This window comes from Nerophis ophidion, linkage group LG06 (genome assembly GCF_033978795.1).
Source record: "Nerophis ophidion isolate RoL-2023_Sa linkage group LG06, RoL_Noph_v1.0, whole genome shotgun sequence".
NCBI classification, from domain to species: Eukaryota; Metazoa; Chordata; class Actinopteri; order Syngnathiformes; family Syngnathidae; genus Nerophis; species Nerophis ophidion.
The window spans coordinates 76,354,239-76,381,007 of record NC_084616.1 but is presented as its reverse complement, the minus strand read 5'-3'; the positions used below and the strand labels follow the sequence as shown (position 1 = coordinate 76,381,007).

General features: G+C 41.9%; 1 protein-coding gene across 2 annotated transcripts in view; it reads right to left on the bottom strand.

Moving 5' to 3' along the window:
- prkar2aa (protein kinase, cAMP-dependent, regulatory, type II, alpha A) overlaps positions 1 to 26,769 on the bottom strand; it is a 117,863-nt gene that overhangs the window by 73,528 nt on the left and 17,566 nt on the right. For both annotated transcript variants that reach the window (XM_061904871.1, XM_061904872.1), the window contains exon 2: positions 25,890 to 26,211. In XM_061904871.1, coding sequence (XP_061760855.1) covers positions 25,890 to 26,136 — 247 coding nt within the window. In that variant the 5' untranslated portion in view covers positions 26,137 to 26,211. The remainder of the gene's footprint in view (positions 1 to 25,889; positions 26,212 to 26,769) is intronic.

Here is a 26,769-nt window from a genome sequence, read left to right as displayed (position 1 = left end):
AAAATGTCTCTGACATTCTTGCACTTTCTGTTTTTGGAAATGACATGAATGTTTGTGCCACTGCTTAATTCATAAATACACTTTTGGTCAATTGACTTAGTTGGGATTTCCCTTTCTGCATGAAAGTTTAAAATGAGCATCTATTAATGCAGTGTGAACATCCATCCATCCATTTTCTTCCCCTAATTCCCTTTGGGGTCGCGGGGGTCGCTGGTGCCTATCTCAGCTACCATCGGGCGGAAGGCGGTGTACACCCTGGACAAGTCGCCACCACATCGCAGGGCCAACACAGATAGACAGACAACATTCACACACTAGGAACCATTTAGTGTTGCCAATCAACCTATCCCCAGGTGCATGTCTTTGGAAGTGGGAGGAAGCCGGAGTACCCGGAGGGAACCCACGCATTCACGGGGAGAACATGCAAACTCTACACAGATTGAACCCTGACTACTCAGGACCTTCGTATTGTGAGGCAGACGCACCAACCCCTCTTCCACCGTGAAGCCAGCAATAATGTTTTGATGTAAACACATAGAATCATCATACTGCTGTGATTATATTCATCAAGTGTTCATTCAAGGCTAAGGCAAAATATCAAGATTTTTCTCGAGTATCGTGACATGGCCTAAAAATATTGAGATATTAATAAAAGGCCGTATCGCCCAGCCTGAGTGAAGGGGAGTTTTTTCAAACTACTGAAAGTGTAGAACATTTAACTGGATTGTTCTTGGGTTCATATTTTCAGAAAGCTAATTTTTGAGGGGGCGGCCGACTCACAAACTGGCTAATATAGTCATATATTATGTCAGTCTTTAATTGCAACACAAACAAAATGTTTACCAGGGCCAATTTCTCCAAAGTGATTCATAAGATTCCAAGTCGATTTATCACTCTTCCATTTGTTCTGCATTTAAAGACCTACTGAAAGCCACTACTACCGACCACCAGTCTGATAGTTTATATATCAATGATGAAATATTAACATTGCAACACATGCCAATACGGCCGCTTTAGTTTACTAAATTGCATTTTTAAATTTCCCCCAAAGTATCCTGTTGAAAACGTCGCGGAATGATGTTTTAAGTCTCTGTGAGAAGGAAAGACAAGAAAAAGTTGGAAACTCATGCAGTGTAATGCCAGCAGCTAAAAGCAACTGCGTGAGAACGTATACTCGAATATCACGACATAGTCATTTTCTATATTGGGCAGAGACAAACCCGCGATAAATCGAGTATATCGATATATCACGCAGCCCTAATAGGTTGTAGGTTTCTCTTGTTTATCCTTCTTGTAAAATGATTTACATAGGCCTTGTCTACATTAAGCCAGATAACTCCTTAAACAAAAAAATATTGAGCCTAAGCCCGTGTCAGCCACACTAATGCATAGTTTTAGGTCCCCCTCATTGAATAATTTTTTGAACGGGTTAGGGTGCCGTATATTTCTTGGAATCTCCGGCTCTTAGATTGGTGTGGACTCATCGATTGTTTACAAACTGAGGAAGTGACGCCGAGACAGACCACGCTCCACACAGGAAGTGACGTCAGAAAGAACGCGCCACAGCCAGCTTCATAACAAGTGGTATCGGAACTAGGAGTATACCTTAGGAGGAGGAATCGCGCGATTGCAGCTATTTGGGATACAACACATCTCCGACGGCAACAAACCGGTTGAGCAACGGTTTTGGATGAGGCCTGAAAGAACGGCTGCCTGCTGGAATATGTTTGTCAACGAGTGTGTTGTGCAAGAGGAACGGCAAGAGAACTTTCAAATGTACAGGTCGGCTGTGATTCTACATAGCGGAAAACTTTGTCCATTTGTCGAAGGGGAGACAACGAGAATGCGGGCTCCCGTGGACGAGGGAGTACTACATTTGGACTGGCAAAGCACACTGTCAGTTATTGTCCGCGATGTATATCGAGCGATTACTCAACATCTAGTTTTGTACTCCGTAACTATTGTGAAGCCGCGAGGTGGTTACAGCCGTCAAGTACGACCGCTAAATTCAGCCAAAAAGCACAGTGTCACGACCAGATATCTAGATCCCTAGATTGATTGTTGTAAAATGTTCTTCATCACATTGTTTACTTTCACACGGCCATTAAAGATATGATTCACGTATGATGGCTCGCATGTGTACTAGGTCGCGTTGCACCGACAGACGGAGGGGGAAGGGGGTCTTAAATGGTGGCATTGTGTGCGTGTGTGTGTGTGGACAAGGATAAGGTTAAGGTTAAGTGGGATATAGCCTGGATAACCTTACCGGCTTAGTATAGGAGGGGCCTAAGTAATTATGCCACATTTGACTAATGTCGATAAGCCTAATGTATTTGCAAAGTTACGCAGCAATATTCTCGTCGGGAGTCTCGACATATTGACATTACCCTGCTAAAATGTCTTGTTGATCACACAGACCACCATCAAAATAATTATATATAATTAGAGATGTCCGATAAATGCTTTAAATTGTAATTATCGGTATCGGTTTCAAAAAGTAAAATGTATGACTTTGTAAAACGCCGCTGTAGAGAGAAGTACACAGCAGTTACTTGCCAACCCTCCCGATTTTCCTGGGAAACTAACGAATTTCAGTGCCCGTCCCGAAAATCTCCCGGGGCAACCATTCACCCAAATTTCTCCCGGTTTCCACCCAGACAACAATATTGGGGGCGGGCCTTAAAAGGCACTACGTTTGCGTGCCGGCCCAATCACTAAGGCTTTTCACACACACACACACACAAGTGAATGCCACGCATACTTGGTCAAACTGAGGGTGGCCGTATAAACAATTTTAACACTGTTACAAATAACGCCACACTGTGAACCCGCACCAAACAAGAATGACAAACACATTTCGGGAGAACATCCGCACCGTAACACAACATAAACACAACAGAACAAATAGCCAAAAGCCCTTGCAGCACTAACTTTTCTGGAACACTACAATATCCCCCCCCTCACCTCAACCCCGCCCACCTCAACCTCCTCATGCTCTCTTAGCGAGAGCATGTCCCAAATTCCAAACTGCTGTTCTGAGGCATGTTGAAAAAAATAATGCACTTTGTGACTTCAATAATAAATATGGCAGTGCCACGTTGGCATTTTTTTTACATAACTTGAGTTGATTTATTTGGGAAAACTTTGTTATATTGTTTAAGGCTTCCAGCGAGGCATCATGACAAAATTAAGCATAATAATGTGTTAATTCCACCACTTTATATATCGGTATTGGGTTTAAACAGGGTTCTTTTGAAAGAAACCCATTAAGGACCATGTCACAAAACATCAAACCAAACCCTTGATAAAGTGCAACGCATGAAAATAATGATAATAATAATAATAACAACAATAATACATTTTATTTGGTATAGCGCTTTTTAGGGTTCTCAAAGATGCTTTAGAGGATAAGAATTTAAATATCAAACAGTTCAAAGTAATAATACATAATAGGGCTGGGCGATATATCAATATACTCGATATATCGCGGGTTTGTATAGAAAATGACTATATCGTGATATTCTTGTATATGTTCTCACACAGTTGCTTTTAGCTGCGGGCATTACACTGCGTGCGTTTCCCACTCTTTCTTGTCTCTCCTTCTCACAGAGACTTAAAAACAAGCGCACCTTCTTACATACGTCACGTGTGCAACGTCACACGCTCCCGCGGAGCAGAGAATTAGCAACATGGTAACGTTAGCTGTGATGCTAACGGAACGGTGCGAGTGGTAATAGGAGAGAGAGAAGGTGCGAATCAACAGCCATACAGGTCAAACTGAGGGTGGCCGTATAAACAATTTTAACACTGTTACAAATAACGCCACACTGTGAACCCGCACCAAACAAGAATGACAAACACGTTTCGGGAGAACATCCGCACCGTAACACAACATAAACACAACAGAACAAATAGCCAAAACCCCTTGCAGCACTAACTCTTCTGGAACACTACAATATCCCCCCCCTCACCTCAACCCCGCCCACCTCAACCTCCTCATGCTCTCTTAGGGAGAGCATGTCCCAAATTCCAAGCTGCTGTTCTGAGGCATGTTAAAAAAAAATAATGCACTTTGTGACTTCAATAATAAATATGGCAGTGCCACGTTGGCATTTTTTTTTACATAACTTGAGTTGATTTATTTGGGAAAACTTTGTTACATTGTTTAAAGGGGAACATTATCACAATTTCAAAAGGGTTAAAAACAACAAAAATCAGTTCCCAGTGGCTTGTTGTATTTTTTGAAGTTTTTTTCAAAATTTTACCGGTCTCGGAATATCCCTAAATAAAGCTGTAAAGTGCCTTATTTTCGCTCTCTGCGAAGACACTGGCCATTTCCCTGTGACGTCACACAGTGCTGCCAATGTAAACAAACAATGGGAATACCACAGCAAGATATAGCGACATTAGCTCGGATTCAAACTCGGATTTCAGCGACTTAAGCGATTCAACAGATTACGCATGTATTGAAACAGATGGTTAGAGTATGAAAGTATTGAAGAAGAAACTGAAGCTATTGAGCAGAATAGCTATTGACGCTATTCATAGCCATAGCATGGCTGAATAGCTGCGTTAGCATCGCCGGTAAAATGTGCGGACCAAACGATCAGGACTTTAGCATCTTGTGACACTGGAGCAACTTAAATCCGTCGATTGGTAAGTGTTTTTTTCGCATTAAAAGTGGGTGGAAGGAAACGTAATATAGTTGCAAATGCATCTGCAGGTTATCCATACATCTCTGTGCATGTCTGCTTTAGCACCGCCGGTAAATAGCATGTTAGCATCGATTAGCGTACCATGTTAGCATCGATTAGCTGGCAGTCAACATCAACAAAACTCACCTTTGTGATTTCGTTGACTATCGTTGCAAATGCATCTGCAGGTTATCCATACATCTCTGTGCCATGTCTGCCTTAGCATCGCCGGTAAAATGTGGAGACACTCTGGCACATTCAATGGGGGTCTGGCGGCAGACACTTTGGCATCTTCGGGCCAGTGGTGCAACTTGAATCCCTCCCTGTTAGTGTTGTTACACCCTCCGACAACACACCGACGAGGCATGATGTCTCCAAGGTTCCAAAAAATAGTCGAAAAAAACGGAAAATAACAGAGCTGAGACCCGGTGTTTGTAATGTGTTGAAAATGAAAATGCTGGGTGTGTTACCTCGGCGACGTCACATTCTGACATCATCGCCTCCAGAGCGATAAACAGAAAGGCGTTTAATTCGCCAAAATTCACCCATTTAGAGTTCGGAAATCGGTTAAAAAAATAGATGGTCTTTTTTCTGCACCATCAAGGTATATATTGACGCTTACATAGGTCTGCTGATAATGTTCCCCTTTAAGGCTTCCATCATGACAAAATTAGGCATAATAATGTGTTAATTCCACCACTTTATATATCGGTATTGGTTGATATCGGAATTGGTAATTAAGAGTTGGACAAAGTCGTGATATCAGCAAAAAACAGCCATTACGGGCCATCTCTATCCATAATATTTAAACTATTCAAAGTTGTGTAAGACAGAAGTGCTTTGCAGTTAATAAGGACCTACGTCAAAGATCTGTTATATGACAGGAGTGTTCTGCAGTTTATTTAAAGGACTACTGAAAAAAATGTGAGTTGTTTTCAATTCAACTCGCCCACGGCCACCTGTTGGTTGGCCCTGGTATGGTGGTTCACAAAGCTGACTTTTTCAGCATGGAGTCTGCTTTTAGCCATCTGGGATAGGTTCCAGCTTCCCTGCCATTTTGAACAGGATATGAAGTTAAAAAAAAAAAGGGAAAGACTTAGGAGGGTACTCACACTGCACGCACATTGTATTGCACTTATTCCGGTTTCTGCACATGTGTTATGCACCATCACGTCACAACACCATAATATTGAAACCAACCACATTGGAGATGCATGGTTGTGATAGAGACTGTGTGACAAGCTACCTAAGAGATGACAAGGCAAGGAAAGGACAGAAAGAGGTCATGCCTTTAACCTGAGGCTTTAATATGCAGTGCTCTAACATGCAAGTAGCATGTTCATTTGCAGCACACACGCAGAGGGGGGCCATAGAATACATGCCTTATTTGTATTCAACACAATTAACCTCAGTGGTCACCCAAAAGGTTTTGAACAGGGTTCTTCGGAAAGAAACCCATTAAGGACCATGTCACAAAACATCAAACCAATCCCTTGATAAAGTGCAACGCATGAAAATAATGATAATAATAACAACAATACATTTTAAGTCTCACCTTAAAACTCATCTGTATACTCTAGCCTTTAAATAGACCTCCTTTCTAGACCAGTTGATCTGCCGCTTCTTTTCTTTTTTCTCCTATGTCCCCCTCTCCCTTGTGGAGGGGGTCCGGTCCGATGACCATGGATGAAGTACTAGCTGTCCAGAGTCAAGACCCAGGATGGACCGCTCGCATGTGTGGGTTGGGGACATCTCTACGCTGCTGATCCGCCTCCGCTTGAGATGGTTTCCTGTGGACGGGACTCTCGCTGCTGTCTTGGATCCGCTTGAACTGAACTCTCGCGGCTGTGTTGGAGCCACTATGGATTGAACTTTCACAGTATCATGTTAGACCCGCTCGACATCCATTGCTTTCGGTCCCCTAGAGGGGGGGGTTGCCCACATCTGAGGTCCTCTCCAAGGTTTCTCATAGTCAGCATTGTCACTGGCGTCCCACTGGATGTGAATTCTCCCTGCCCACTGGGTGTGAGTTTTTCTTGCCCTTTTGTGGGTTCTTCCGAAGATGTTGTAGTCGTAATGATTTGTGCAGTCCTTTGAGACATTTGTGATTTGGGGCTATATAAATAAACATTGACTGATTGATTTTGGTACAGCGCTTTTTAGGGTTCTCAAAGACGCTTTACAGCATGGGTGTCAAACTCTGGCCCGCGGGCCAAAATTGGCCCGCCGTGTAATTTAATTTAGCCCTTAACATTACAGCTGGCCCACCGTTATTATACAGCGGCGGTGCTGCTGTAACACCGCAATTTCTCACATTTGCCAATCCTCCCGAAGTTCAGTGCCCCTCCCGAAAATCTCCCGGGGCAAGCATTCTCCCAATTTCCACCCGGACAATATTGAGGGCGTGCCTTAAAGGCACTGCCTTTAGCATTCTCTACAACCTGTGGTCACGTCCGCATTTCCTCCATACCAACAGCATGCAGGCCTTACTCGCATAATATATGCGGCTATTACACACACATAAGTGAATGCAAGGCATACTTGGTCAACAGCCATACAGGTCAGACTGAGGGTGGCCGTATAAACAACTTTAACACTGTTAGAAATATGCGCCACACTGGGAACTCACACCAAACAAAAATGACAAACATTTCGGGAGAACATCTGCACTGTAACATAACAAACACAGCAGAACAAATACCCAGAACCCCTTTCGGTACGCTACAATATATTTTGATATTTACCTCAGAAGGCTGCAAATAGAAAAGAGGAATTAAATTTGTATTTAAATTTGATTTGATATGCCATTGATATTTTTTTATTATTATTTGAAACTGGATTTTGCATGTCACTATAAAGTTATATAAGCCTTGCTTGTTCAATGTTCAATGCAAAACTTGTTTGGGTCCCTATTAAAAGGTTCATTTGTTCAACCTTGGCCCCCGGCTTTGTTCAGTTTTAAATTTTGGCCCACTCTGTATTTGAGTTTGACACCCCTGCTTTACAGGATAAAAGTTAAAATATCAAACAGTTCAAAGTAATAATACATAATAGGGCTGGGCGATATATCAATATACTCGATATATCGCGGGTTTGTATAGAAAATGACTATATCGTGATATTCGAGTATACGTTCTCACGCAGTTGCTTTTAGCTGCGGGCATTACACTGCATGTGTCTCCCACTCTTTCTTGTCTCTCCTTCTCACAGAGACTTAAAAACAAGCGCACCTTCTTACATACGTCACGTGTGCAACGTCACACGCTCCCGCGGAGCAGAGAAGTCGCAACACGGTAACGTTAGCTGTGATGCTAACGGAGCGGTGCGAGTGGTAATAGGAGAGAGAGAAGGTGCGAATCTGGTAACAAATAAAGATAGGGTCCATCGTCTGGCGGTGGTTTGGCTTCAAGTGGGAAGATGTTGAAGAATTATGGGGCAAAAAAGTAGCACCACTGCTAATGTAGCATCATTTGAAAAGTCACCCGCTAGAGCAGGGGTCGGGAACCTTTTTGGCTGAGAGAGCCACAATGCCAAATATTTTAAAATATATTTCCGTAAGAGCCAAATAATATTTTTTTTAACACTGAACACAACTAAACACGTGCATTTTAAAGTAAGACCAACATTTCTAGAGTATAATAGGTCTCTTATTCTTTGTAATAACATTGTTATTCTGAAGCTAACTGTGGAGGGGGCGTGGCCCGCTGGCCTGCAGCGAACTGGGGTGTGCCAGGACCGGCCTCGAAATCAGCGAGAGCTGCGTAGATGGCCCACCTGAGCCTTTTTATCTAATCACCTGTCGCTCCGTTATAAGCAGCAGCCGGGAGGAGAGACGGGGTTGGGGCTGGAGCCAGAGCGAGAACGAAAGAGAAAAATACAATTGCTGGAAAGCAACTGAGAGACTTATTGAAAAATAACACAACAGTGTAACCCTGTAACAGGCTCTCATGTCGGTGCTTGGTGGTCTGAAGAACCCCCAGGAGGACAAGCCCCACAGTAACCAATAATAAATGAATAACTTCTTAACGCAACTTCTTAAACAGGTGCGGTAGTAAACGGATGGATGGACTAAAAATGCATGAGAATGTTTTATGTTTGAACATTTTTTTAACACTTATTACAAGTGGAATTATTCATTACTTATCAAGTTAAGCAATGTCAGCTCAGATTTACCTGAGAGCCAGATGCAGTCATCAAAAGAGCCACATCTGGCTCGCGAGCCATAGGTTCCCTACCCCTGGTCTAGAGAATGAAGAGTGCTTGAAACTCCGCATGTCAACATCCACCCAACGAAATGCCCAAGCAACCATTTCCAGATCAACACCGTATCAGGGATTTCCCTTTCCATCCAGTCCCATGGAAACTTATTTTTGACATGTTTATCAATTTCTTTTACTCGTGAAGCGTCCTTTCTCTCGAGAACCGACATCGTTTACATTTGGAAAATGGCGGTAATAACGTCATCATTCATAACAGATGTCCTGATTGGTCACAAGGAACATATCGACCAATCAACTACGGCGTAATATAACTTATTTTACGCCGTAGTTGATTAGTCGATATGTTTGATTTTTTTTTTTTTCTCCAGAGTTTATAAAAGACGGAATTCCGACTTTAGACGGAAAATTCACATGCCTGGTTCTGTTCTAAATGTGTCCACTAGATGTCGCAGCAGTAAAATAAACAATCGGCAACTCCACTTACGATTAAAGTAGTTTGTGCAAATTTACAAAAAGTGAAGAGTGGCAATGACAAATGAGATATTTGATACAAAGAACAATTTTTATTGATGCCTGTTATTGATGTTTTTTGTTCAATCCTAGATGGGCTGTGACTTAGTTGAATTGCTTTGTAAATACACTGAGATTAAGTCCAAGTTCATTGTGTTCTTCTTTAAAAATGCACAAATTTTTTTTCTCAGAATGTTCAACTAACTTGAAGTGTTTTGTCACGAGGATTATTTGTGATTAGTACATTTTCAGAATGTGCTTGTTCTATTTTGGGCTAAGGCAAAATCAAGAAAACAATGTGAAGTTGCCGTTGTTGTATTTTTAAGTTATCATGCCATGATTTTACTCAACCGGCCCTCGTGAGAGTAGATTTTCCTCCATGCGGCCCCTGAGCTAAAATTACTTTGACACCTCTGGTATAAAATGTATACACATGAGGTGTGTTAGACATATGTGAAATAAATTAGCTTCCTATTACACTACCAGAGCTTACTGTCACAGTTATAACTACAACCTTTTATTGTTGTTAAGTCTTAAAGGCGAACTGCACATTTATGTATTTTCTTGCCTATCGTTCACATGAATTATCAAAGACATGACAATGGATGTATTTTTTTTATGCATTCTGAATATTAAATGAATGCAATCAAAAGTACGCTGACAATGGAGTCTATGTGAGTCCCTTTTTTCTGCCTATAGAGCCCTTAACATACAAAAACCTCCATTAAAGATTTGTATTGCTTGTATTCCGTCACGTGACTTCTTCCCGGAATTGAAAACCACTGGAGGTCAACCAAGCTAAAATTGTTGTTGTACAGCAAGCAGCACCTGAGTACAAAAAAAAAGTCTTACATCTACCTACAAAAAGCAGATACAAGCAAAAAAAATCAAACCATGCAATGGAATAGATCAAGAATTACATATTTTTCGGATTTTAAATCTCAGTTTTTTTCATAGTTTGGCCGGGGTGTGCGATTTATACTCTGGAGTGACTAATGTGTGAAATTATTGACACATTACCGTAAAATGTAGCGACGTACCGATTGAAGAGGAAGCGGCGCATTGTCTACCTTTGGAGTTGGCAGAGTTGTTAAAGGGGAACATTATCACAATTTCAAAAGGGGTAAAAACAATAAAAATCAGTTCCCAGAGGCTTGTTGTATTTTTTGAAGTTTTTTTTTAAATTTTACCGGTCTCGGAATATCCCTAAATAAAGCTTTAAAGTGCCTTATTTTCGACTCTCTGCGAAGACACTGGCCATTTCCCTGTGACGTCACACAGTGCTGCCAATGTAAACAAACAATGGGAATACTACAGCATGATATAGCGACATTACCTCGGATTCAAACTCGGATTTCAGCGACTGAAGCGATTCAACAGATTACGCATGTATTGAAACAGATGGTTGGAGTATGAAAGTATTGAAGAAGAAACTGAAGCTATTGAGCGAATAGCTATTGACGCTATTCATAGCCATAGCATGGCCGAATAGCTGCGTTAGCATCGCCGGTAAAATGTGCGGACCAAACGATCAGGACTTTCGCATCTTTTGACACTGGAGCAACTTAAATCCGTCGATTGGTGTTTTTTTTCGCATTAAATGTGGGTGGAAGGAAACGTAATATAGTTGCAAATGCATCTACAGGTTATCTATACATCCCTGTGCCATGTCTGCTTTAGCACCACCGGTAAATAGCATGTTAGCATCGATTAGAGTAGCATGTTAGCATCGATTAGCTGGCAGTCAACATCAACAAAACTCACCTTTGTGATTTCGTTGACTATCGTTGCAAATGCATCTGCAGGTCATCCATACATCTCTGTGCCATGTCTGTCTTAGCATCGCCGGTCAAATGTGGAGACACTCTGGCACATTCAATGGGGGTCTGGCGGCAGATTTCTTGCTACTTTCTCATCTTCGGGCCAGTGGTGCAACTTGAATCCCTCCCTGTTAGTGTTGTTACACCCTCCGACAACACACCGACGAGGCATGATGTCTCCAAGGTTCCAAAAAATTGTCAAAAAAACGGAAAATAACAGAGCTGTGACCCGTTGTTTGTAATTTGTTGAAAATGAAAATGGTGGGTGTGTTACCTCGGCGACGTCACATTCTGACGTCATCGCCTCCAGCGCGATAAACAGAAAGGCGTTTAATTCGCCAAAATTCACCCATTTAGAGTTCGGACATCGGTTAAAAAAATAAATGGTCTTTTTTCTGCACCATCAAGGTATATATTGACGCTTACATAGGTCTGCTGATAATGTTCCCCTTTAAGAAACGACACCGAGGAAGAAAATTTCATGGGATTTAGCGATTAGGAGTGACAGATTGTTTGGTAAAGGTATAGCATGTTCTATATGTTATAGTTATTTGAATGACTCTTACCATAATATGTTAGGTTAACATAGCAGGCACCTTCTCAGTTGGTTATTTATGCCTCATATAACGTACACTTATTCAGCCTGTTGTTCACTATTCTTTATTTATTTTAAATTGCCTTTCAAACGTCTATTCTTGGTGTTGGATTTTATCAAATAAATTTCCCCAAAAGTGCGACTTATACTCTAATGCAGGGGTGGCCATTACGTCGATCGCGATCGACTGGTCGATCTTGGAGGGTGTGTCAGTCGATCTCAAGCCAGGCATTAAAAAATCTACATAAAAATGAGCAATCATCAATCATACCAAGACTTCACTTTCGTCAGTTGTTTGACATTCTCGGCACCCGAGGATCTTGTGAGATGACGCTGGCTGCTGCCAGCTCATATTTAAGAAAAAAATCACTAACAGGGCGGACGCAGAGAAACACATTTTATTTCTAGAGACTCCGTACCTACTGTCAAAACTCTAAAGACCGACTGCACGGTTCCTGTCTTCACCATAAAAGACCTGTTTCATCCTGCCTGTGCTAACAAAATAAGAGTCTCAGAAAGCTAGCGTGCACAAGCTAGCAAGCTACGGAGTTTGAGGCCAATGTATTTCTCCCCCGCCCTCAGCGACCGCTTTCTCACTTGCTTGCCCACCCGCACACTCACTGACGTCACTCACCTGCTGCCAGACATTAAAGGGCCACACACATATGCTACTCTCATAACAAAGTGTTTAAAAACCAGTATGCAAGTTGGACAAATGAGATGCCAAATCCAACCACTTTCATGTGGTATTGGACAGAAAGGAGGACTTTTTTTTCTCCTCCATTTGAAAATGTGGATGTTATCAGCACCACTGTCTAATTCCAATCAATGCAAGTCATCAGAATCAGGTAATACACCAACTTATATTCTTGTCTTCGTGAAAGAAAGGAATCTATGTGTGTTAAACATGCTTGTATTATCATTAAACGCCATTAACTTGTTAACAAAAATGTCTCTTTCATAAATAAATAAATATAAATTATAAATAGGAATGAGGTAGATCTCCTCGACTTGGTCAATTGAAAAGTAGCTCACCTGCAGAAAAAGTGTGAGCGCCCCTGCTCTAGTGCACTTTGTTTTTTTCCTTCTTTATTATGCATTTTCGGCCGGTGCGATTCATACTCTGGAACGATTTATAATCCCAAAAATAAGATATATGTGGGTTGCATTCCCAGACACATGGAACTATTGTGCTGCAGACCCAATTCTACACAACAAAAGAGATCAAACTTGGAAAATATGGAGGTTGACAACTTCTTTGTGTGTGGCTGGTATCAAGACTCTCCCGTAAGGTAAGGTTGCCTTTCGTGATTTAAGTTTGCGTTTACTGCCACGTTTGTTGCTTTTGCACGCGCCGTTCACGAGTAGCGTGTTTTTCCCCGTCTTTAGCAAAATATAAGTATAGATGTCAACATTGTGTATGTGCTAAAAGCTTCATTAGTGATTGTTGCCTTTGGTAAAATCTTAACTCTTTAGGTTTTGATTGAGTGAGACTTTTAGTAGATTGCACAGTACAGTACATATTCTGTACAATTGACCACCAAATGGTAACACTCGAATACGTTTTTCAACTTGTTTAAGTCGGGGTCCACTTTAATCAATTCATGGTATAAATGAATAAATAAATAAAAGTTTTGCTTACGTTCGCTTTCTTTTATTTAGACTCACCGAGTTGGTGCTTTTAGAAACACTTGTGGAAATACAAATGTTATCAAAAATAATAACTAAATGGGAAATATTAAAGGTTAAAAAGCAAATCAAATAAAACTAACAAAGTGATCACTTCAAACTCATGCATTTTTCAACTCTGCTCCCTTGGACTGGAGTGTGAGCTACATGCTTTTTTCGTCGTAGTTTCGTAACATCTCGCACTCTTCCACTCTTTTTGATTACCTCTCGAGGAACTCTGAGGAAACGGTTATCTTAGGGCTGGGCGATATATCGAATAAACTCCATATATCGCGGGTTTGTCTCTGTGCGACATAGAAAATGACTATATCGTGAAACTCGAGTATGCGTTCTCACGCAGTTGCTTTTAGCTGCGGGCGTTACACTACAGGCTCTTCTCACTCTTTCTTGTATCTCCTTCTCACTGAGACATAAAACAAGCCCGCCTTCTTACATGTCACACATGACTTGCCCTCGCGGAGCAGAGAGGTAGCGACACGGGTAACATTAGCTGTGGTGCTAACGGCGCAGTGCGAGTGGTAAAACGAGAGAGAGACGGCGAATCTGGTAACAAATGAAGGAATAATTAATTTCCAAGAAAAACAGCATAGAGTTCATCATCTGGCGGTGGTTTGGCTTTAAGCAGGAATGTCGAAGTGTGGAGCAAAAGTGTTGCTACAAAAAGTAGCATTACTGCTAATATGTAGTATCATTTGAAAAGTCACTTGCTAGAGCAGGGGTCGGGAACCTTTTTGGCTGAGAGAGCCCATCCATCCATCATCTTCCGCTTATCCGAGGTCGGGTCGCGGGGGCAACAGCCTAAACAGGGAAGCCCAGACTTCCCTCTCCCCAGCCACTTCGTCTAGCTCTTCCCGGGGGATCCCGAGGCGTTCCCAGGCCAGCCGGGAGACATAGTCTTCCCAACGTGTCCTGGGTCTTCCCCGTGGCCTCCTACCGGTTGGACGTGCCCTAAACACCTCCCTCGGGAGGCGTTCGGGTGGCATCCTGACCAGATGCCCGAACCACCTCATCTGGCTCCTCTCGATGTGGAGGAGCAGCGGCTTTACTTTGAGTTCCTCCCGGATGGCAGAGCTTCTCACCCTATCTCTAAGGGAGAGACCTGGAAACTCATTTCGGCCGCTTGTACCCGTGATCTTATCCTTTCGGTCATGACCCAAAGCTCATGACCAGAGGTGAGGATGGGAACGTAGATCGACCGGTAAATTGAGAGCTTTGCCTTCCGGCTCAGCTCCTTCTTCACCACAACAGATCGATACAACGTCCGCATTACTGAAGACGCTGCACCGATCCGCCTGTCGATCTCACGATCCACTCTTCCCTCACTCGTGAACAAGACTCCTAGGTACTTGAACTCCTCCACTTGGGGCAGGGTCTCCTCCCCAACCCGGAGATGGCACTCCACCCTTTTCCGAGGGAGAACCATGGACTCGGACTTGGAGGTGCTGATTCTCATTCCGGTCGCTTCACACTCGGCTGCGAACCGATCCAGCGAGAGAGAGAGAGCCATGAAAGCCAAATATTTTAAAATTTATTTCAATGAGAGCCGTATAATTTATTTTTTTTAACACTGAATACAACTACATACGTACATTTATAAGTGAGACCAACATTTTAAGAGTATATTAAGTCTCGCATCTTTTAATAACATTGTTATTTTTAAGCAAACCAATAATTAATAAAATACTTGTTGAACAGGTGCAGTAGAAAAACGGGTGGATGGATTAAAATGCACGAGAATGTTTTGTATTTTGAAGGTTATTTTTAACACTGTGATTACCAGCGGAATTATTCATTACTTATCATGTTAAGTAATGTCAGCTAAGATTTATCTGAGAGCCAGGTGCAGTCATCAAAAGAGCCATAGGTTCCCTACCCCTGTGCTAGAGAATGAAGAGTGCTTGAAACTCTGCATGTCAACATCCACCCAACGAAATGCCCAAGCAACCATTTCCAGATCAACACCGTATGAAAATAATAGTAAACAACAGAAGGCGATAACGTCCGCAGGAACCTACCACATAGCGAAGGACATACACTATTTGATTTCCGATTATGCAGCTCATTTTTATTTGACAGCTATTGAAATATATTGTGTGACATCATGCACCAAAGTGCACTTTTTTTGTTTTATGATAAATGGGTTGTACTTGTATAGCGCTTTTCTACCTTCAAGGTACTCAAAGCGCTTTGACACTACTTCCACATTTACCCATTCACACACACATTCACACACTGATGGAGGGAGCTGCCATGCAAGGCGCTAACCAGCACCCATCAGGAGCAAGGGTGAAGTGTCTTGCTCAGGACACAACGGACGTGACGAGGTTGGTACTAGGTGGGATGTGAACCAGGGACCCTCGGGTTGCGCACGGCCACTCTTCCACTGCGCCACGCCGTCCCTGTTTTAAACTATTGTAGTGGCGTTCTGTACAAAAGGTGCACTTTAATTTAGTGTTGTTTCGATATGTCATCTTAGTGACATCATGCACAAAAGTGCACTTGTTTTAAAATGTCTTTGACAATCTTGCACTTTCTGTTTTGAAATAACATGAATGTTTGTGCCACTGTTTAATAAATACAGTTTTGGTCAATTGACTTAGTTGTGAATTCCTTCTCTGCATGAAAGTTTAAAATAAGCATATATTAATGCAGTATGAAGAAGAATGTTTTAATGCAGACATAGAATCATCATACTGCTGTGATTATATGCATCAAGTGTTCATTCAAGGCTAAGGCAAAATATCGAGATATATATAATGTATCGTGACATGGCATAAAAATATTGAGATATTGAAAAAAAGGCCATATTTCGTAAGTTAATTTAGTGCGACACATGACTGCATGAACAAAGAGCATGTGCCTTTTATCTATAGGCTATATCAGCAGCCGGGCCAGAGCACATGATGTGTTTCACTGTACAGGCCTGTGTTGTCACTCCTCTCTGAAATGTGCCCTCGGGCTGTGTTACGAGCGTGGCTGAATATTCTCATGCCGTGGATGTCATACGTGTGACCCAGACAGCATTCGGGCAAAAGCTCGACACTTTCAAAGTCCCGTCTCCTCTTTAATATCGACATGCTGGATGGATGGTGGAAAGCTTCAAATGTGGAAAAATGCCGCTAATGAGGATGTGGAAGACTTGGCTGGATTAGGAACGCTGGGAAATAGTAACAGATTGGTTGCTTTCACAAGCACGTGCTGCACATCCACTATCAATGACACACACACACACACACACACACTGAGGCACTCACAGCTGTCTGACGGCAACCAAATCCCACTTGTGTGAGCAGAGAGGAAAAGTGTAATCCCGCTTTTACCCCTCAAGCCTGTTTGTACCGATCGAAAAAGCCGGCCAATCATCTCCATGCATAAAGGGCATAATGAACATGCTTACGGAAACAGGCTCAAATTCCAAATTGACAATTTGTAATCGTCAATTCACCCAATAAGTACATTTGGCATTATTAGCACCGAGCAGCACGTCAACCCCATGAAATAACTAGGGCTGGGCAACGATAAAAAATGTTAATCGAAGTTAATCGCACTATTTCTCTGATTAATCGCGATTAACTGCATTGTATACACAAAGCCCAATAATGAATTCAAAAGTAGTGTGTAGTGCACCTTTATTGGAATATTCTCCCACATGAACAAAAGCGCCAAAACATTTGTTGTGCAAACACAATTTAAATCAGTCCTTGTTAAACAGTAGCAGTTAAATAGCATATTTGATGAAAATCAACTCCAAAAATGTAAATACAAACATTTAAGCTTATTGCCACTGCCAGGGTATTTAAGTTATCCTGTTTGTTATGGAAAATAAATATAATCTACATACAAATCTCTGAGCCACAATCATAACATCTGAACAGGCAATTTCTGAGGTAACAGCAGAAACATTTTTTTTATCAGGGATCTTATGTTTAAAAAACCTATATTATAGGTAGTGGGCTGTTTTAGGGAATTTTGGATCAAATTATCCGTAGTAGCAATATTAATAACGTTGTGTTTATTCTGCGTAGTGCACTTAAAATAATTATGACCATATCTAGGAATTGATATGATGGGAATTTTCCGATTGTTTGCTTGGTGCTTTGATAAACTGAACGCATCATATACATGGTACTATATTGTGATGTTATGAGCCAGGGAAAAAAAGAACTACCCTACCCAGCATGCAACAGGAGTGAGGAGCATGTATAGGTTGTGTCGCCATGACGGCATCTTGTATGTTGTGATATGCACGCTCTGAAAGCAAACGTTAAGAACTCAGCCAACACTCCTGGTCTGCATTATTCATAAATAGACAGACAACACATATACTCCGCTGCTTCACAGGCCGCTGGATGTAGCCGGCAAAGTATTCCCATGCTAGCTAGCCGGTCTAGCAAGCACGCCTCATTCAGTCCAAAACGGCCCGATCTATCCACATCCAGAATTGTCTGGCGGTCGTAAGTGATCCCGGAGTGACCACGCTGTAAGCCAGCCAGGAAATTTGCAGAATTGTCCGGTATTTTTGCCAAATATTCCATCTTTACCAAGAGCCCCTCCACGCCGGGCGACGCCATCTTGTTAAGAAAAGGCGTTAACAAAATAAAAGCATGTAAACAACATACGCAAATGTGCGCTAAAATAATTGTCGGCGTTAATAGATTGATGAGTTAACTCATAATTAACGCACTAATTTGCCCACCCCTAGAAATAACACAACCACAGACCAATAAAGAAAACCCATTGAGAGAATCCTCATTCACAAAACAACATTCGCTGGCTGCACAGCGCACTGATGGGATGTAGGCCACGCTGCCTTGCAATGGCTCCCAGCTTCTGCAAGTCTGCAAAACACTCGCATGGCACTCGCTATGTCTTTGGACTGTAAAAGACCAAAACACTATGAATGCTGATTCAATTATACGGTGTTTTAACAAGGTTATGGTGTTTTGTTCAATACTTCCGGAATAAATGGCTCTAACAGGATTTCACAACAACCCAGGTCAAACAGTTGAGGCCCAACCTATCTCAGCTGCATTCAGGCGGAAGGCGGGGTACACCCTGGAAAAGTCGCCACCTCATTACAGGGCCAACACAGATGTATTTCTGTGTGGAGTTTGCATGTTCTGCGTGGGTTCCCTCCGGGTACTTCGGCTTCCTCCCACCGCCAAAAACATGCACCTGGGGATAGGTTGATTGGCAACAGAAAGTCGTAAAGACCCGCCCAGAAGATCATCGGATGCCCCCTCCCCTCCCTGGGTGACCTGCACAACTCTCGCTGTCTCAGGAAAGCACAAAGCATCCTGAAAGACCCATCCCAACCCGGGCACTGCCACCTACAACTGATACCCTCGGGCAGACGCTATAGCAGGCCTGGGCAATTATTTGGACTCGGGGGGCCAAATTTAGAGAAAAAAATGTGTCTGGGGGCCGGTATATCTATTTTTAGGAACACTAACACAAAACCTGACAATAATGTCTGACTGAATGCTAAAAACGTTATGACAGATCACCTTAAAAACGTAATGGATTTTTACATGTTTCTATGAACAATAAAACACTGAATATTGACAACATATGAACATCACACCTCCTTTCGATCGACATTTTTTACAATCAAGTGAAACGCAACAAAAATGCCACAAAACAGTGAAATATGAACGGGAAGGGTACAAAATAAACCCACCTAAAATCTGATATTTGCCAGTCACCCTCTGCATAACGTTATCAGTAGCCAGAGGAGCCTGTTTAGTGCTAGACTGCTTCATCCCAAGTGCGGGACTAATAAACTAAAAAACTCCTTTGCCCCACACGCCATTAGACTGTACAACTCCTCTCTGGTGAGGGGGTCGGGGGGTACTAGGATGACAGGGGATGCAAAACAATAACAGTGCAATACTTTTTCATAACATGGTCACTACTGCCTAATTTCTCTTGTTATATTCTTATTTTACTATTATATTGTTATTCCCATTGTTGCTTTTTATTTTTATTCTTATTGTAATATTCTTCTATTTTGTTTCCATATATACCCCCATTATTTACTTTTTACTTTTTAAATTGATCTCAACTCTGTACATTGCTGCTGGAATTTCATTTTTCCTGAAGGAATCAATAAAGTACTATCTATCTATCTATCTATCTATCTATCTATCTATCTATTTATTTATTTGCTGAATTTACCCCAGGGATCAATAAAGTACTTTCTCTTCTATTATATTCTATTCTATATATCACTGAGCTTTAGAACTTTGCTGTGAAAATCTCCTTCCCCGTCTGTGGAAACGCTTCCCGCCCACACTGCTTGGTGCCTCGTCTGAGCTGCTGTGACGCAGATGACCATAACAACTAAAGATGAACATAACAACTAATTAGATTACCATAGCAACTAGTATATCATCCATAAGCGCATTTTCCAAGCATTTAAATACTTTGTATAGTTGAAGATTTACAATCATTAGAAAACATCAGTGCACATCATAATGGCAGCTACAGTTTCCGTCTTAAAGGGGAACATTATCAGCAGACCTATGTAAGCGTCAATATATACCTTGATGGTGCAGAAAAAAGACCATATATTTTTTTAACCGATTTCCGAACTCTAAATGGGTGAATTTTGGCAAATTAAACGCCTTTCTGTTTATCGGGCTGGAGGCGATGACGTCAGAATGTGACGTCACCGAGGTAACACACCCACCATTTTCATTTTCAACACATTACAAACACCGGGTCTCAGCTCTGTTATTTTCCGTTTTTTTGACTATTTTTTGGAACCTTGGAGACATCATGCCTTGTCGGTGTGTTGTCGGAGGGTGTAACAACACTAACAGGGAGGGATTCAAGTTGCACCACTGGCCCCAAGATGCCAAAGTGTCTGCCGCCAGACCCCCATTGAATGTACCGGAGTGTCTCCACATTTGACCGGCGATGCTAAGACAGACATGGCACAGAGATGTATGGATAACCTGCAGATGCATTTGCAACGATAGTCAACGAAATCACAAAGGTGAGTTTTGTTGATGTTGACTGCCAGCTAATCGATGCTAACATGCTACGCTAATCGATGCTAACATGCTATTTACCGGCGATGCTAAAGCAGACATGGCACAGAGATGTATGGATAACCTGTAGATGCATTTGCAACTATATTACGTTTCCTTCCACCCACTTTTACTGCGGAAAAAACACTTACCAATCGACAGATTTAAGTTGCTCCAGTGTCACAAAACTCTATTCTATTCCAATCTAACACTAAATTGGCCCTAGTGTGAGAATGTGAGTGTGAATACCAGTGCTGCCTAAATGAGCTGCAGGAGAAATTGAACAAATACGTTTGGTGGTTCCAAGAGTGAAAAGGCGGAAATAAAAGGTAGAAAATGATTGAAGCAATACTTCCCATGCGAGCAAAATTAGGAAAACGGTTTGTCTAAAAAAACACAGCTTTTATATGTTTGTCAAAAAAAAACATTGGGGAAAGGGCATCTTCCTTCAGGGGTCAAACATCATAATTCCTGTTTCTAGCTCACACAGTTCATGCAGCACAGGATGCCCTTCCTGAAGAAACCCTCCCATTTGTCCTGGCTTGGCAGGGACTGTGTCGTGTTGATCTGGGGTGGGGGAGGCAATCGGTCGATGCCTGAAACCACTGCATAAAAAATGCAGACTATTATCAATGTACCTCAGGTTGTAAATGTGGTTGCTTTCACTTTTCAAAAAGGGGCAAGAATGAAAAGCAGCAGTATTCATATATATACTGTTGTTGATAATATTCATTTTTGTTTCCCTACTTTTGGTTTGTTCTGTGTCGTGTATGTGTCTCCTCTCAATTGCCCTGTTTATTGCAGTTCTGAGTGTTGCTGGGTCAGGTTTGGTTTTGGAATTGGATTGCATTGTTATGGCATTGCTGTGTAGTGGTTTGTTGGATTGATTTAATTTTTTTTTTTTTTTAAATCGATTTTTTTAAAAATTAGAATCGATTCTGAATCGCACAACGTATTCGATTAGATTTTAATTCGAATCGATTTTTTTTCCACACGCCTAATATATATTTACATATATACATACACACACATATATATATATATATATATATATATATATATATATATATCCATCCATTTTCTACCGCTTATTCCCTTTTGAGGTCGCAGGGGGCGCTGGCGCCTCTCTCAGCTACAATTGGGCGGAAGGCGGGGTACACCCTGGACAAGTCGCTACCTCATCATATATATATATATATATATATATATGTATATATATATATATATATATATATATATAGACACACTAGAGATGCGCAGATAGGCAATTATATCACCCAAAGCGCTTTGAGTCACTAGAGAAAAGCGCTATATAAATATAATTCACTTCACTTCACTTACCATCCGCATCACCAAAGTCGTCATCCACCCGCCGTCCACCCGAACCAACATTTTATCAGGACCGTACCCGCTCGCCAACCACCCGCTGAAATACATCCGAGGTTGGCCACCTTTATCGCTCGCAGAGCTATTTAAACCTGTTTCACAGAGTAATGGCGACAATTGGAGCCGCTAACGTTCCCGCGACTATCCAATAGCGTTCATCCTGATTACAAGAATATGGGCGTGCTGTGAAACCATTGCTTTAGACACCTTCAACAACATGTACAAACCGATTGTTGGTCCGGCAACATGTTGTGTGCAGCTTCCACAATTACACGTTCAAGATTGAAAGGCATACTGGGTGACACAGAGTACACTGATGGTTGTGATATAAACAACTTTAACACTTACTAATATGCGCCACGCTGTGAAGCCACACCCAACAAGATTGACAAACACATTTCGGGAGAACATCCTCACAGTAACACAACATAAACGCAACACAACAAATACCCATAATCCTTTGTATCCGTGACACCCCTAAATATATTTTACACCCCCGCACCCCCAACCCCGCCCACCTTGCCGACGCACGGAGGGGAGGGGGGGGGGGGGGGGGTTTGCTTCTAGCGGGGTGTATAAAATAGTCAGGAAGTGTCATGAATACAAAGGATTATGGGTATTTGTTGTGTTGCGTTTATGTTGTGTTACTGTGAGGATGTTCTCCCGAAATGTGTTTGTTGTTCTTAATTGGTGTGGTTTCGCAGCATGGCGGATATTAATAAGAGTGTTAAAATTGTTTATATCACAACCATTAGTGTACTCTGTGTCACCCAGTATGCCTTGCAGTCGTGTGCATGTTGCCGCGGAAGTCACACACAACATGATACTGGACTGACAAGCAGATCGTACATGTTGTAGAAGGCGACAAAGCCAATGGCTTCATAGCACTTATTATCTGGGTGACTGCCGGCAGTCATTCAGCAGAATAATAGTGTCTCTTATTGTCTTCTTCGCTTTATGACACGGGTCTTAAATGGCTGTTTGAATGACAAAGGATACCGATCCCAGAACCATGCATATCAAATATTTCCAGATGGTTCAACCGCCACCCGCCCGAATCTAATTAAAATCTATTTTTTCGTCATGTCAACCGCCCGACCCGCGGTTTATCTGCTTCTCCGCGGATGAGACCGCAAACCGCGCATCTCTAATGTACACACATATATATATACACATATATATATATATATATAAATGTATATACATATATATATACACACACACATATTGGTATTTTAAACAAATGTGCAGTGTTTACTTTAAACTCAACACCACATTACTGTTACTACCAATGTTCTGAAAATGACTTTAAAAAAGGTATTAATTGTAGTTACTTTACCCCAAAAAAATAATGACTAATTACTCTTCAAAAATGTAATTAATTACTACTGAATGTAATTTAAGGCGTTGCTTTAAAAAATATTCAAATATATGTCATATGCAGTTGAGAGAAGTTTATGAGGGCAGGGTGTGCGTGCCTTTAAAAGGCTGTGTCTGTTGCCAAGCGACATGTGAGGTCAGTGAGGGTATCAGTTGAACTGTCATTTTTAGCTTCAGCAGTTAGTAGCGGCAGTTTGTCGGCTCTGGCGGCTGTTCTGTTGAATCTTTTCACCGGCTTGTGTATCGCCGGTTAATAAAGAGAAGTCGCCACCCGCCCCCGCGAATGTGCATGTGGCGGGGGGGTGTTTGAAGTGTTGGCAATGCGCGGTAGCGACTCCTTCATCAGGCTCCCTGGCAGTGGCGTGCCACACCACCCGCAAACGGCCATAACAAAGGCACATCAAAGGACATCAGTATATTGCGGCATTGTCTCAAATATACATATATACTTCTATTAATATACCGGTATTAACTACACACACACACACACATATATATATATATATATATATATATATATATGTCTTGATTGGATCATCCAGAGAATAGTGCTCGATACCGTGATAGAGCGCAATATGTAGGTGTGGGAAAAATCACAAGACTACTTCATCTCTACAGAACTGTTTCATGAGGGGTTCCCTCAATCATCAGGAGATTTAATGGAAGCATTCACATACAATGGTTTGTATAGGGCACAGAGTGGGTGGGTACAGGCAGGCGTAGGGTGTGGTTTATTACCACTGTTGTAAGGTGTGCTTACAACAGCACACCTTACAACAGTGGTAATAAAAGATGCAACCTATGCTTAAAAGAGAAACTGTTTATTATATATCATCCAGACCTGTCATCCCTCAACAAGCGCAGTGAAATCATATCAACATGCCGCCACAGACGGAAACACTTCCAAGGTAACACATGAGCCAACCACCACGCCTGCCTGTACCCACCCACTCTGTGCCCCATATAAACCATTGTATGTGAATGCTTCCATTAAATCTCCTGATGATTGAGGGAACCCCTCATGGAACAGTTCTGTAGAGATGAAGTAGTCTTGTGATTTTTCCCACACCTACACACATATATATACATATATACATATATATATATATATATATATATACATATATACATATATACATATATATATATATATATACATATATATATATATATATATATATATATATATATATATATATATATATATATATATATAGCGATATACTGCCCAGCTCTACGCCAAGCTAAAGCTCTTGAATGTACACAATTCCCTTTATAACAGGGGTCTCAAAATCTGGGTGAGGCTGGGCCGCAAGAAAAAATTTCTTTAAAAAATGTTTGCATACTCCTCAGCATGTCTAGTTGTATAATGATGTTTCAAATTGTATCCCTTGTGCACCGCAACTTTTTCTGTGCATATACAGTTTCCATTGAAACTGTTTAATGTCAACTCATCATGCTTAATTTATTACAGCATTTGGGAAGCCGGTAGTTGACTTTTATTATGTACATGTTGTATTTTTATCAACATGTGATAGCAGGGACCCTGCTATTCAAAACTAGGCTGCTACATTACTAATGATTCATGTAACTATTGCTGAAAAATAGTACAATTGCAATAGGAGAGACTATTCATCCCTAAACACAATAGAATTCAATGAAATAACAGACAGGGCTTTGCTGCCCCTAACACACACACACACACACACACACACACACACACAGCAAAATGAGCGAACGTTACGCTAAAAGTGAAGTGAAGTGAAGTGAATTATATTTATATAGCGCTTTTCTCTAGTGACTCAAAGCGCTTTACATAGTGAAACCCAATATCTAAGTTACATTTAAACCAGTGTGGGTGGCACTGGGAGCAGGTGGTAAAGTGTCTTGCCCAAGGACACAACAGCAGTGACTAGGATGGCAGAAGCGGGAATCGAACCTGCAACCCTCAAGTTGCTGGCACGGCCACTCTACCAACCGAGCTATGCCGCTAATTAGCCTTCACCTCAAGCCTATACTGTGAGCGAGCTGAGCTGCAGTTTAAGTTTCTAGAAGCTCAACGGGCTCACAGTGATGTTTGTAATAGTTGTGACTGGGCAGTGTTTAGTATAATTTGGGTAGAGTCCGCTCCTCCCCTGCTAAACGAATATTTTGCTCGACGCTAAAGCATTGACTACATCGCTCTGAAGTCTGAATACGCACTGCTGATTGGCTGTTACATCGCTCTGAATACGCAATGTTGATTGGCTTTTTATGTAACCAATCAGATGGTTGTGTGGGCGGGACGATGAGGCAGCGACAGAGGCAGAAAGCAGAGCAGCTTTTGAAGACTTCAGCTTCCGAACTCGTTCGATACGCCCGCGTGCCGAACCGAAACGGTTCGATACAAACACACGTACCGTTACACCCCTATTTGAGACACTAGTGATTTAGGGCTAATAAGTAAACATTGATTGATTGATATTACCCTAAATAAGACAGCCTTATGACTGCATGGGTAAATATTGTATCAATGAAAAAACAACAACAGGACAAACAATAGAAACAACAACAAAACTTACGCTCGAAGTCAGAGTCGTCGTCCTCGTCGTCGTCTCCATTAGACTCGGTCTGCATCGGCTCCCCATCGAACATCACTCCTTTCCCCGCCTTGCCGCCCTCGCTGGCGCCATCTTGACTCCTCGTGTCCCGCAAGCGGGTGAAGTACTGTATGGCAAAATCCACCAGGTCCGACGGCCGTTGTCGCAGCACCTCCACGGTGTAGCCTTGCAGCAGTTCCGTCAACCCCACGGGAATCTCAATACTCATGGCTATGTGTGTGTGTGTGTGTGTGTGTGTGTGAGTGTGTGTGCGTGTGGCTCAGTCGCAGCGCTTGTTGACAATCTGCAGGAGAAGAAAGACAGAGGTGGTCAATTAAAAAAAGGTGCATGCTCAGTGGATGTTTATACCATGTAATGCTCAGGTAACCACCAGGGTAATCACTGACTTTACAGTTTAGAATGCAAGGTCGCGAGTGCAACGCCCATGACATTGACACAGAGCGGCCACTTTATCTAGAACGTGAGCCAGGGAACATGGAGTTCTCAAAGCTGCATCGGGTAGATATGAGACAAACGTTTGCCATTGAGGCAGAGGGGTGGTGCATCAGATAACCAGGGTCAGTGGTTCGGTTTCACAAACATTGCGGCAAAGGGCTATTCATCCAAATTGTTCTAGGGGGCATATTTTCAGAAAGTTTCAGAAAGCCAAGCACTAAGGAGAACGGACCTCTCCCTTCAGCAATGTGCACATGGATACAAGTAATCGGATTAAAAGCCTAACCGGAATAAGAATGCTTCATGTAAAACACGCCGTTCGGAATATTCTGACCTCATCACACACTTTTAGATAAAAATGTCATTCCGATCAAGATTGGTGGTTTATGTGGATAGTCATTCAGAT